This window comes from Pungitius pungitius, chromosome 12 (assembly GCF_949316345.1).
Source record: "Pungitius pungitius chromosome 12, fPunPun2.1, whole genome shotgun sequence".
Classification (NCBI taxonomy): domain Eukaryota; kingdom Metazoa; phylum Chordata; class Actinopteri; order Perciformes; family Gasterosteidae; genus Pungitius; species Pungitius pungitius.
Window position 1 is genome coordinate 6485797 of NC_084911.1, and position 13145 is coordinate 6498941.

Here is a 13145-nt window from a genome sequence, read left to right on the forward strand (position 1 = left end):
ATTAAGGCCTCTGCCTGGGCTGGTTAGTTCCCACCGTTGCTCTGCACGGATGTGGAGCTGTGCATCCACGTAGAGATGTTTCCATCTTCATGCACCCGAACAACACTGGCTGGAGCTCGCTGGTGTCAGACATGTTTTCAACGTGCAACATTTGAGTGACATGAGCATTTCAGCTCAGTAGTGAATCATGTCAGACACCAGAATAATTTATAATTTGCCAGAATTACAATGTTCACGGCAGGTCACAGGCTTTGTTTTCAAGATGTTTATATGTACTGGTTACCAGAGGTGTGGACTCGAGTCATGTGACTTGGACTCGAGTCAGACTCGAGTCATGAATTTGATGACTTGAGACTCGACTCGACAAAACTTACAAAGACTTGCAACTCGACTTGGACTTGAATACCGATGACTCGTGACTTGACTTGGACTCGAGCCTTTTGACTCGAGAAGACTTGCTACTTCCCATGAAAACTGGGGGAAAACATTTTCACACCGCCGCGCCGCTCTGATTATCTGCATCTGTCAAAAAAATGTGCGCCACCTGTATGCAGAGAGCGCGCGCTGCCTGCACGACATCCAATCACTGCAGTCCATTTTACCGTATCAACGAGACAGCTCGTTCATGGTTACAAAAATCGGGATTTTTGAACCCGGATTCAGACTCCGATGGAAATCCTCGCCAACATTATGTCAACGTGCGTTTTAAAGTAGTGTAATGAGCTGAGTTAAAGTTATTGGTTAATCAGTTATGCAGATGTTGCATGTGTTCACGTTATGCTCCGTTACCAGCTGTAGTTACGCGAGACAACCCGAGTTTTGGGGGGCCGTGTATGCGGAAGTGTTCGTTCGGCGTGGTGACGGCCAACAGTGACCAAAGTTGAGTTGTTTTATATAAATAAAGCCAGTCATCGCATCCTTATTTACGCTGCAGCACTGGGGTGAGCGTTACAGTACTATAACACAGTCACAGTCGATCCACCATTACCCTTCCCTTCGTTTCTAGGTCTGTGAGGCAGCGCACCATCACCCAGGGTTCCCCGTCCCCACTATAATAAAAGGACTCGAAATGACTCGAAACTAAAATGGTACGACTTGAGACTCGACTTGAGACTTGTTGGCTGTGACTTGTGACTCGACTTGGGACTTGCTTCGTCTTTGACTCGACTTGACTCGGGACTCGAGGGCAATGACTTGAGACTTGCTTGTGACTTGCCTAACAGTGACTTGATCCCACCTCTGCTGGTTACTCTGTACAGTGAAGTTCTAATTTTTCCCTCCATGCACAAAGCTACAGATATATATAATATATATATATACAAAAAAGCACAAAGTATAAATATGTGCAAACGCTAAAGTGTGCTGTACGACTCAAATGGCAGCACTCAACACAAGGGGACAGTATTTAGCTGCGGACCGTGTGCTGCATGACCACCTTTCAGTTCTGCCGGGCTAAATGAAAAAGGTTTGGCTGCAGGCGCCACGCGTCGTTCATTCGGCGCAGAGTGCGTCTCCGCCGATGGATGCTCGACGGAACATGTTGGTTCCGTTCATCGAAGAGAGAACTAACTAGCTGGAGATAAGAGGCAATAAGAGGGAGAACTGTCAACCCCCACAGACTGTAAAAAGTCTGTACTATCATGAGAGAAAACCCAACTGCAGAAACCCCAACCACAGCTGATACAGCTCCCCCCTGGAAGATGGAAGATAATGAGTCACTCACACATCAAGGGGCCTACTAAGCGTTCGCCATCCTTTGCTGTCTGGGTGTGGGGTTGGAAATTGAGTCAGGCAATCTGCTGCTGATGTCTCCCCCCCCCTCTCTACCCCCCCCTCCCCCCCTCTCCCTCCCCCATCGGCCCCCACCACCACTTCCTCTTCAGTTTACAAACATACAACTCTGTGGGTGTTTTCAAGAGCAGCTTCTTCGAACAGACTGAGCTGAAGGGAAAGCGTGACGTACAAAAGAGGAGAAAAAAAAGGAAAGGCTCGATGCTTGTCACCATGGTGATTTGGTGATGAACTGAAAACAATCATCTTCAGCATTACAGTAGATAAGTACGTTAAGTACTATTTGTGGAATGCACAGTTTTCATGTTATAATACTGCACTGTCAAAGTATTATTCTAGCATCAACCCATTTTTCGGGTTTCCACATGAGCGCCTGGTTTTGGGTCGTGTGGTTAGACCGAGTGGGTTTGAATGTTTCTACTGAGACCACCGAGCGGAGGCTCATCGGACTTAACAGGAAACGAGTTAACTTCAGCTACATGAGAGCAAAGAGCATGACTTTTTAAAATCATTGTATGTTTATTTCAGTATTTTGTAGACATTATTGTACATAAATAAGGAAAAAGTATAGCAAAAATATAATGTATTCAACCATTGAAATAAAATATAAAGAGTGCATTATGCATTACAGCAAGAAAGAAAAGAAATGAATTCAAATGTAGAAAGTTAGTTAAGTTTTTTTTAATTTTAGCACAAACATAAAACATAAGTTTGTACTCAGTAACAGACTGAACCAAAGTTTAAAAAAATTCCAATCATTACAAGTCATTCAGACAAAAAGGATTTAAGTAAAACCAAAGCAAATGAAATAATCCCTTATAATAAAAAGTAAAACACCCTAGGAAAGCCCCCTGCACTGTCCCGACCTATCGGATGCCGAGTTGTGCAACACTTCATGAGGTTTTTCACACCTGTCTTGGTTTCAAGTTTCGAGGCCTACGTTTCTTTTCTGAAGGGAATCATTAAGCCTCTTGACATTTATTTTTAGACTTTTGATATTTATATCATATACGCACCGAAGACATTCTCATAAGCTCTGGATCGCACAATCTGTGAGGTGTTGCTCACTTCCACAAAGACGGTATCGTTTTTTGTGAGGTGAAACACTCCGGCCAGGTAACTGCTGGAGAGCTGATGGCTGGACCCGCGGGAGGAGCGCCTCGACATCAGGAGGGGAATACTGTTCCCGTGGTACAGTTGAGTTTTCCAATGAACGGTGTGGGAAAAAGTATTACTGGCCACAAAGGAAATCTTGGAATAGACATGGTAATAACCCTCCTTCTGAATAACGAGACACTTGTCCTTGTAGTCCATTTCGTAGAGGAGGGGGTCTGCCTTTGTGCTCCACGCCATGGTGTGTTTTCCGTGAACTGCGTCTTGTCCACCTGGGGGGGGGGGGGAAACAGCAACAATGTGACATTACGTACTCACATCACTTTGAACCCAAAGGCCACAATAACAATATCAGCCTTTTGAGTCGATTGGAGGAACATGAGCACCTGTCTCACCTGTCAGGTGGGCCACGGGTTTGGAAGGAGAAACGAGAAGACGGCGGCTCTCCGGGGTGGAAGTAGCGAGCGGACCTGTGTGGGGACCGGACAGAGTGTCATTGACGTGGCTAAAGTGACCCTGAGGTGACATTCATGGGTTGAGCTGAGACGTACCTGCGCTCAACTTAGACGACGACGCAGACGTGGCCTGTAAAGGAGGGGGCGAAAATGGTTCAGCTTTGGGGTTTTTTAATGCGTTTTGGATCATGCGCCTGCAAATGGCCGCCGGCGTGCGAACGAAGTTGTCACAACGAGATGCGAGTACATTAAGTCCTAAAACAGGAGAAAGCATTTGCTGCAATGCTTCCACGGAACAAGTAAGGACAGGTCCGTATTTTTCTTGTAAGGAGCTAAAAAAAAATAGGTCACAGTCATGCCACGAGAAAATAGACCGTACAACCCCACGTCAGCCCCTCGCTGAAAATGTTTTGTTATTGTAAATTTTCAATAAATTGGCCTCACTTCTCCATCTCAATTCTCTTGCCCATTATAGTGAAATCATTTCAGCGTCAGCACTTTTTGGGGAAAAAAAAAATCCTTCATTGTGATTCAGTGTGGCCCCTTTTTATTCTTGGTAAAATGACATCATAACGCCACGATGAAACTACGTTACAGTACGCTTAGCACGCCACTCTGTAATATGCACATATTAAACTGTTTTCACATTTCTAATCTACAGGTGTATTTAATAAATAAAACTGCAAGAATAAGACCGCAAATAATTTTAAGTGCTGTAAGGGTTGTTTGTAACCCAGCTTCTATTTGCTGCTTCCTGATTTATTTTTGAGTTTAAGTTAAAATGAACAGTTTAAATTATATTTATGTTGTATTTATTCATTGTTTGGAAGTACAATACGTACAATACACAAATATATGTTGTTAATAAGTAATAAATAAAACATTGGTGACATTCATTTCAAATAAATCCATTGGATGTAAAGAAGTACATAAACCTGTGTGTTTATATTCACATTTTACAGAGAAAAGCCAAATAATTCGCTCTGCAAACACTTCCAATAGAAGGCGTTCTGGACAGAAAAATAAAACAAAAGGGCGTTTTGCGTTTAGCGCGAAGAGAAAAAGAGTAAAAGAAAACAGAAAGTGAGTTCTAGCTGAACGAGATCACGTGGAAACAGATCAAAAGAAGCATCCGAGGGACACAGTGATGCAAAGTGAAATCCCAGCAGGCGGGCTTCGTACTCACAGAGCCCGGGAGCCAGAGCTGGTAGATGAAGCAGGCTTCTATGGCCAGGCCGCACAACGCCACGCTCACCAGCATGAACAGCACAGCCTGGACCGCCCCGGGCCCCCGGGCCCCCTGGCTCGGCCTGGTGGGGCGGGTGGTGTGGGTATCCACCACACACTTGGGGGGAAAGCCGCCTTTGGACATGGCTACCATGTTTTTCCTGCAACTGGAAATCCAAATTGAAATCTGCGTGGAGAAGTTGTGAGAGGGTGTTGCCTCCGGGGTCTCACGGAAGACATCAGGGGCGAAAAGCGACGCAGAGGGGTGTCAGAAGCAGCAAAGAGGGTGGGCTCACTTGTGGTCGGCTCGAGTGGAGAGAAGCCTACGTCACGACAAGTGAGACAAAAGTCAAACACGGAGATGTTTCACCACAAGCACTGTATGTGTCTGCACACATCAAAATGACTTTTCCTGACAGTCGATCGGTGACGAGGCGTCAAGGAAGAAGGCGGCGATTTCAGTGACAGACCAGGGACACGTTTAAACCTTCCCTTCAGACCCACCCACTTCTGTAACAGCAATGCTGCAAGGCCTACATTCCTACTTCCTCTCTCTCTCTCTCTCATCTTTTACTCTAACACCAGATATTAACCTGAATAATGTTTAACATCCAGATGTCTACCACATCTCACTTTGTTCTCCACCACGTGAACCTGCTGAGGGGAGAACACATGAATACGGAAGCCACTCAGAAGACTCGGCAGGGCTACAGTGAGGTGATGACCTGATAAGCGTGCTGTGAAATAAGGAAGTGGAAAGACTGACAAGTGTCGCTTCTTTCTTGACATGTGATCTTCTAGAAGATTGTTCTCACATATATTCATCATTTTATTTCCAACAAGTAGAAAAAACAACGGTTCAAAGAACAAATAATAAATCTGAATGGGGCATAAAGAAATCAGCTAAAATCCTTCACTTCCCTTTTCTGTAACAGAGAATTTGAGAGTTGAGATGTTGATGAGATATAACCGTCAATATGTATTTTTGATATTAGGTTAAGTAGGTCTTTGTTGTCTAGATCACTAATATTTAAATATTTAATACACTAAAATATGTAATTATTAAGCAACACTAGTATTACAATAATCTAATCTATTACTTTATCATAAATATTATTATTATTATTTTTGAATACCAAAAAATTTGTAGAGGAACATTGTTTAACTCTGTGATGCTGACAGATTCAAGATATTTATTGTCATTTGTGCAGTTTAACAGGTTACTATGCTATGCCCTCCTTCCACATAGCTAGAGATGTAAAAAATCAAAACCAAAAATAGTAAAAAGAAATATATATATATATACACACACATTAAAGAGCACAACGATTTGAGCATGCATTAGGCAAACACCAATATTGCACAAGAATTGGTGACATGAAGTCACAGCAGCAATCAGTCACAGGTGAGTATATATATATATATATAGATCAATCGATAGATATATCCTCACCTGCATATGTGTGTGTGTGTATGTGTGTATTGAACAAAAAGCAAGCTTAACTGTCACAAAGCTGGTTCTGAGAAACAAAGGTGAGGAAAAGGACAAACAAATAAAATGCAAAACTATGTCAAAGCGGGGCCCAATTTCAAAAAGCAGGTTAAACTAACCGAGCTGCACCTTGAACAGAGTGAGCCAAGTACACCTGAATGCTGAATACTTGTTTTTATGGAAACTTTTATTTGGTTTTGATACTTTTCACCCATACGAACTTCTTCCCAACACATCCATGACGTCAAGCCTGCGACCGTCTCTTATTTGTCTGCTTTTACCCGTAGCACCCCCCGCAGGAGAGAGGGGGACACAGCACGCATTTTGGAGAAGAAATGAATAATGTTGGGAGAAAAAATATATACATATTTTCACCAGTACCAAAAGCGTGAGAAATGAAAAAATAAGTAAGTCTAAACCAAGTAAAATGATAAACGTTCACACCCCAGGCCTCGTCATGCAGCTTATCGTGTGATGCACATTGCTCCACCTCGACATGCAGTTTTGCATGAGGCTGCATTCCAGACTGCAGAGACCGGGAGGCAGACAGCGGACAGCTCGGCTCATTCACATCCGATCAACAACTTTGAGGTTTTCTTTTCGTTTTGTTTTTCACCCAAATAGCCACAGTCAGTTATTGCAGATACACAATGTGTGTGAACTTGCTTCATTGTGCACGTGTGACATAGAACGGAGCGGCTTACATGGACTATGCACGGCGAGCTGAGGATGATGAAGGTGTGTGGCGAGCTCTTTTTGCTGGCGCTTTTCATCCAGAGTGTAGACTTGACTTTGGGTCTGGGGCCAAACACAAACGTGGAGTTGACACTTCTATTACCTGCTGGCAGCACGGACTGTTTTCACCAAACCACAGCGAAGAACGACAGCATAAAAGTTAAATACCAGGTAAATATCTTTTTTTTTTTTGTGTGTGTGTGTTTGTGTCTTTGCTTAAGAGTTTTGATTAACTCTTTTTTTTTAAAGTGCGTGAACACTGCTTACTGAAAAACAAGCTGACAGGCCTCGGACTTTGGTCTCGTGTGAGATAAGAAACCCACTGCCGCTGTCGTGGAAGATGCTTATGTTGACGCAAGGGAAAATACATGGTAAAAGCACAAACACCACTTGGCGTGAGGATGATGTTCAAATATCTAAAGCCAACCGTTGTTATGAGCACAATGACATAGTTATGTCTGGGGCGTCCTGTCAGAGAAGAGCGTCTTCACCGGGAACGGAGGCTCCTCGCATCGTGTAAACACAGCAAATGTCAGAGAGTTAAATTGACTCTGTGAGATTTGAACTCTAAGCTGGTGTTTGTATTGTCCCAATCTTGTCAGAGTTAAATCAACACTCAGCGAAGTGTTAACAATTTAACTCGGAATAAGTGTCAAAAACAAATCTGCTCATTGTTAAATACAACGCCATTAAGCCAAAGTAACTTACATTGCATTTTTAACACATGGTGTTTACATTTTAGCCCAGGGAGCAAATCAGAGCTAGGTGTGTTGCTCAGGGGACACTTTGACGTGGAACATGGAGCAGCCAGGGTTTGAACCGACAACCTCGTGGTTCCTGGCACTTCCTCTCCGTTCCGTGCACCACATTACATCGAGTTAAGCTCTACACCAAGAAGTGTGACACTGTACAGTTACGTATCAACCCTATTATTTACCTCTACCAAGTGTTGCAAATTAATCTGATCTCGACACTGCATAATGACTCCAGCTCTTTCGTACAATTGACTCTGTGAGAGTTTGCAGTGTGATTTCAACTCTGCACTTCAACACTTTTGCCCAACACTGGAAACTGAACTCCAAGAGTTTCGCTGTGAACTGTCTGTGTCAATGACAGCACTGTTTCACCCAAAGGTTTCCCTACGCAAAGGAGCTCAACGGCCCCATTTATTATCCACAGAGGCGCGGCTTTGTGAGCTCGGCGGGTTGCATATCAGATGGCACGCGCGCACACGTGGGTGCGGCTTGACACTGCGTGACTCACCTCGACCCCCCCCCCCCACCCCCTCCCCCTTCTGTGCCGTTCACAGGTGACAGGTGGGTCGGGCCTGGACGTCGGCTTCGTCCTCGTCTCACCCGGCGGACACCGGCTGGTCTCTGACTTCCGGAGTTCTGAGGGCTCTCACACGTGGGTCACTTTAAAGTATCAAACCACCTACTGCTCATGACGTCAGTATTTACAGAAAGCATTTATTTGGCATATAGTTTTCGACTGACGTCTTTTGGAGGAAACGCGGTCCGTTTCCAACGGCTTCACACCCATGTTCTTTCACGCAGGGTGGATCCCACGGACGATGGAGACTACCGGATGTGTTTTGACAACAGCTTCAGTAAAATATCAGCGAAGATGGTGTTCTTCGAGGTGATGGTAAATAGACCGAGCAGCAGCGCGCATGGAGGCCAGAACGACGTGGCGTTGCCAGAAAGCTTGGTGGATTACAAACTGGAGGACATCAGGGTGAGAGGGGGGGGAGAGCACTAAACTCGTGACACCTTCAGACGTCTTTATGTTGGTTGGAAGGCACCGCAAGCACTGACCCGCGTCTCCTCCTCCCCGCTGTTGTCCGTCCTCCAGGTGAGGTTGGACACCGTGCACCGGCACCTGGAGGAGAGCCGCCAGGTCCTGACTGCGCTGCGGACCCGAGAGGCGAGGGATCGCCACCTGCTGGAGGACAACCTGTGGCGCGTGTCCTTCTGGTCGTGCCTCAACGTGCTCGTGCTGCTCGTGGTCGCCGTGACTCAGATCTACACCTTGCGCCGCCTCTTCGATGGCGCCAGGCGGATGCGCGCGTAGTCACGGAAACATATGAGGGGCCGTTTAGGACTTAACTACTGAGACACTCTCACACACACTACTGAGACACTCTCACACACACTATTGAGACACTCTCATACACACTACTGAGACACTCTCATACACACTATTGAGACACTCTCACACACACTATTGAGACACTCTCATACACACTACTGAGACACTCTCATACACACTATTGAGACACTCTCACACACACTATTGAGACACTCTCATACACACTATTGAGACACTCAGACAGCATCTCGCTATACAACATGAGAGCATCTCACTATACAACATGAGAGCATCTCACTATACAATGTGAGAGAATCTCAGTATACAGTGTGAGAGCATCTCAGTATACAGTGTGAGAGAATCTCAGTATACAGTGTGAGAGAATCTCAGTTACACCGGAAGGCATCTCAGTTACACCGGAAGGCGGAAGCAAAGAGCGCTGATTTTGAACAGCGCAATGCGCCAATCATACGCGCCCTTCCTTCATATGCCTTGAAGTCTGCGGTCGCCCGTCCAAGTTTATAAATACTACCATATTCAAGGGACGGAATGTCATTTTAGGACGTTTTCAGGCGAGAAATTAGGTGTTTAAGCAACATTTCTGCGGTCGGTTTGTTAACATTCAGCCATCGTAAAAAATTCCATTGAGGATGTCGGAGACGTGAGGCGTAGTTAACGGGACCACCTGATGCCCCCAGCACCGGGCGATCAGCCTCATCTCACGCCGCAGACAGCAGCCTGTTCTCGGCCAGACATCCGTGAAATGCTCCGCTTCGATCCACTTTTCCGTAGCGGTTATATATACGATAGTAATACTAGGATGAGTGTTCATAACCTCTAATCTGAGACTGGTGTTTGTTTAATGGCTATTTTGCGAGCAGAGTTTAAATTCATAACCTTAATAAACTATACGTAAACTAGACTGTATCCATAGTGTGCGCGCTTATTGTACTGTCTATCATTGTGGAATAAAACTAATCGTGTCTTTATTAAAGGTCTTGTGGGGAGACCGTCATGGAAACCGGCAGCAGGGCATCAGCTTCAAAGCGAAGGATAATAATCGATTAAATAATACATTAAAATCCAAATATTAATTAATGAATATTTCTATTGTAAGATCCACTCGTGTCTCCGCTACGGAAAAGTAGATACAATGTAGGGTGACCATATCCATAACACCATAAAAAAGGACAATATTTCGTGAGGCTCTAAATCAGGGGTGTCAAAGTCGTTTCAGGTTAGCGGGGGTGGCGCGGACGTTACGGCCAGAGAGGGGGGGGGGGCGACAGTTTTCACAGCGCAACTCCAGAAAAAAGGAGGACAAATACGCGTCAGGGCATTGCAAATCAGGACGGCCCAACATCCCCCTAGTAGTAGGTGTCAATTTAAGTAGTCAATTTCACAGAAGTCTGGCCGAGAACAGGCTGCTGTCTGCGGCGTGAGATGAGGCTGATCGCCCGGTGCTGGGGGCATCAGGTGGTCCCGTTAACTACGCCTCACGTCTCCGACATCCTCCATGGAATTTTTTACGATGGCTGAATGTTAACAAACCGACCGCAGAAATGTTGCTTAAACACCTAATTTCTCGCCTGAAAACGTCCTAAAATGACATTCCGTCCCTTGAATATGGTAGTATTTATAAACTTGGACGGGCGACCGCAGACTTCAAGGCATATGAAGGAAGGGCGTATGATTGACACATTGCGCTGTTCAAAATCAGCGCTCTTTGCTTCCGCCTTCCGGTGTAACTGAGATGCCTTCCGGTGTAACTGAGATGCTCTCACACTGTATACTGAGATGCTCTCACACTGTATACTGAGATTCTCTCACATTGTATAGTGAGATGCTCTCATGTTGTATAGCGAGATGCTGTCTGAGTGTCTCAATAGTGTGTATGAGAGTGTCTCAATAGTGTGTGTGAGAGTGTCTCAGTAGTGTGTGTGAGAGTGTCTCAGTAGTGTGTGTGAGAGTGTCTCAGTAGTGTGTGTGAGAGTGTCTCAGTAGTGTGTGTGAGAGTGTCTCAGTAGTGTGTGTGAGAGTGTCTCAGTAGTGTGTGTGAGTGTGTCTCAGTAGTGTGTGTGAGTGTTGAGTGTCTCAGTAGAGTGTGTGAGAGTGTCTCAGTAGTGTGTGTGAGAGTGTCTCAGTAGTGTGTGTGAGTGTGTCTCAGTAGTGTGTGTGAGTGTTGGGTGTCTCAGTAGAGTGTGTGAGAGTGTCTCAGTAGTGTGTGTGAGAGTGTCTCAGTAGTGTGTGTGAGAGTGTTGAGTGTCTCAGTAGTGTGTGTGAGAGTGTCTCAGTAGTTAAGTCCTAAACGGCCCCTCATAGAAACAGCTGTACCTGCGGCCGAGAGCGAGAACGGTAGCGCGCGGAGCGTGCACGCGCTGACGCGTGGAAGTTGGACCCGTAACCTTTCAGTAATTTAACCTGGATGTATAGGGACAGTTCACTCTTGAACAGATTTAAATAATAAATCATATTGTGTTTGACATCTCACTAGTTCCGGTTCGGATTATTGTTGGGTTGAAATTGAAGATTTGGAGTTAATTGCTGGTTTGCCACATTTGAACCCTTTTCTCTGCCGTGCTGTTTCAGAGCACATTTTGAGTCATGCGTTATTGAGAAATGTACCTGATTAAGTCATCAATATTACCTTTGAGTTGTAAAATATGTTAAGATTGTCATTGCTCAGAAAGAAAAAAATGCAAAGAAATAATCTCCACTACGTTTTATCATTGTGGACTTTAAAGGAATGATAAATAAAAGATCAGAAAGGATATTACTGATATTTTATGCTGCAGAAAAAACGTTTAAACGTCTTAATATTGACAAAAACCCGGTGACCTTGGCGCGAGGGAACCGGAAGTGCAAGAACGTTGACTCATGTTTGTGTTATCTGGGTTGACTGTGCGGCACACACATGCACTTTAACACCTTTATTTGTTTATCTCATTAGCTGAACTAAAAGCCACAGCCGTTCCTACTGGGAACAAACGTCTTCATTAAACATGTACGAGTTTTATTTAATCCACAGCCAAAACAGACCAAAATCAGATCAGAAACCTCCCAACAGAACACCTTTACGAACCCCCAGGCTGTTAAAAAGAAAGATCACACCTATATCTTTACTGCAATACAAACTAATACATAAAAATAGACATTATAAAAATGATAACTTCATCCATCTGGAGATTAAATATGCAGAACTCATTAAAGTCATGCAGATGGCAAGTTGGTTTGGGCCAAATTTCTTTGGTCATTTGGATGCATTGCAGTCATTTGGCAACAGACTTAAAAACACACCACGCAATAACAATTCTGCATTTCATTCACTACTGTAGTCTCCCTTTTGGAATTTACCGGCAGTTTTTCCACATCATGGACATTTTCTGTCATAAAGCACATTAAGTTCTCCTCCACCATGGGGAAACACACATGCTACAATGATAATAAATATCTAATTTTACATCAAGCGTCTTTTTGACCAGGCACTGTACAGTATCTGTTTGGAACGTTACTTATCTCTAATTAGGTTTTGTTCAGATGAAAAATTGGCAGGGAGAATGTGGCATAAAATAGGAAAATATCTGCTTTAGATTTACATGTTTAACTACATTTCAGTGCTAACCATCTGTGCAAACTATTTTACCAACATTCACTAGACAAAACCACTTACCAAGTTTCAAAAATGCATGAAATGCTGACTGACAGATTCCTGTAGCTCTGTAACAGGTTTTCTTTTTTAATTAAATGGGGAAAAAAAAGAGTTATAGTCCTCCTGTTGTCCCACTGCTGTCACGGATTGAAGTCATTTCATGTCCACCTCAGGCCGATTGAGGTCACCACTGGTTTCGACGGGGAGCCGGGCGCCTGTTCAGGAACAATCAACCAACATTAATCTCTTAACTTTGGGAAATGCACTTTAACATGTAACACTGCTGCTCCAGTCACTGGAACAGCACAGGCATTGGTGATGAGGCAATCTTTTAGTCAGAGGGCTTGGAGATCATCCTCCAGTTTAATTGGAGAATATGACAAGACACAAACCTGGATTTATTAATGAACACCCAAACCAAAAAAAGGTAGATTTAAAGATGCTTGTAAAAATGTTGACAGGGTCTCTGCATTTGGGGTGAAAACTACATGGAACGAGTCTATAAAAATCGGTATTCCCTTTGTAGTTTCTTTTGCCTTGAAAACGTAAACTGAAGTAGATCTACTTTGATTTGGACACCAAAGGGTCTTGG

General features: G+C 44.3%; 3 protein-coding genes across 5 annotated transcripts in view; 1 reads left to right on the forward strand and 2 right to left on the reverse strand.

Moving 5' to 3' along the window:
- Positions 1 to 2312: 2312 nt before the first annotated feature.
- On the reverse strand, positions 2313 to 4971 carry tnfsf14 (TNF superfamily member 14). Of its 2 annotated transcripts, none has more exons than XM_037476572.2 (4): positions 4546 to 4971; positions 3456 to 3489; positions 3300 to 3374; positions 2313 to 3176 (listed from the first exon to the last, which is right to left on the reverse strand). In XM_037476572.2, exons 1-4 carry the CDS (start codon positions 4738 to 4740, stop codon positions 2791 to 2793), a joined length of 690 nt encoding a protein of 229 aa, XP_037332469.2. In that variant the 5' UTR covers positions 4741 to 4971; the 3' UTR covers positions 2313 to 2790. The 2 variants fall into 2 exon arrangements, with proteins under 2 accessions (XP_037332469.2, XP_037332468.2); XM_037476571.2 differs by having other exon boundaries at positions 3291 to 3374.
- A 1583-nt stretch (positions 4972 to 6554) lies between these two features.
- On the forward strand, positions 6555 to 11360 carry tmed1a (transmembrane p24 trafficking protein 1a). 2 transcript variants are annotated; one of them, XM_037477608.2, is made up of 6 exons: positions 6555 to 6669; positions 6768 to 6984; positions 8123 to 8220; positions 8370 to 8550; positions 8668 to 8891; positions 11226 to 11360. In XM_037477608.2, exons 1-5 carry the CDS (start codon positions 6575 to 6577, stop codon positions 8884 to 8886), a joined length of 810 nt encoding a protein of 269 aa, XP_037333505.2. In that variant the 5' UTR covers positions 6555 to 6574; the 3' UTR covers positions 8887 to 8891; positions 11226 to 11360. The 2 variants fall into 2 exon arrangements, with proteins under 2 accessions (XP_037333505.2, XP_037333506.2); XM_037477609.2 differs by having other exon boundaries at positions 6575 to 6984.
- Positions 11361 to 11951: 591 nt separating this feature from the next.
- dnm2a (dynamin 2a) overlaps positions 11952 to 13145 on the reverse strand; it is a 28258-nt gene continuing 27064 nt past the window's right edge. The window contains exon 21 of the mRNA XM_037477606.2: positions 11952 to 12768. Within this exon, the coding sequence (XP_037333503.1) occupies positions 12738 to 12768 (31 nt within the window). The 3' untranslated portion in view covers positions 11952 to 12737. The remainder of the gene's footprint in view (positions 12769 to 13145) is intronic.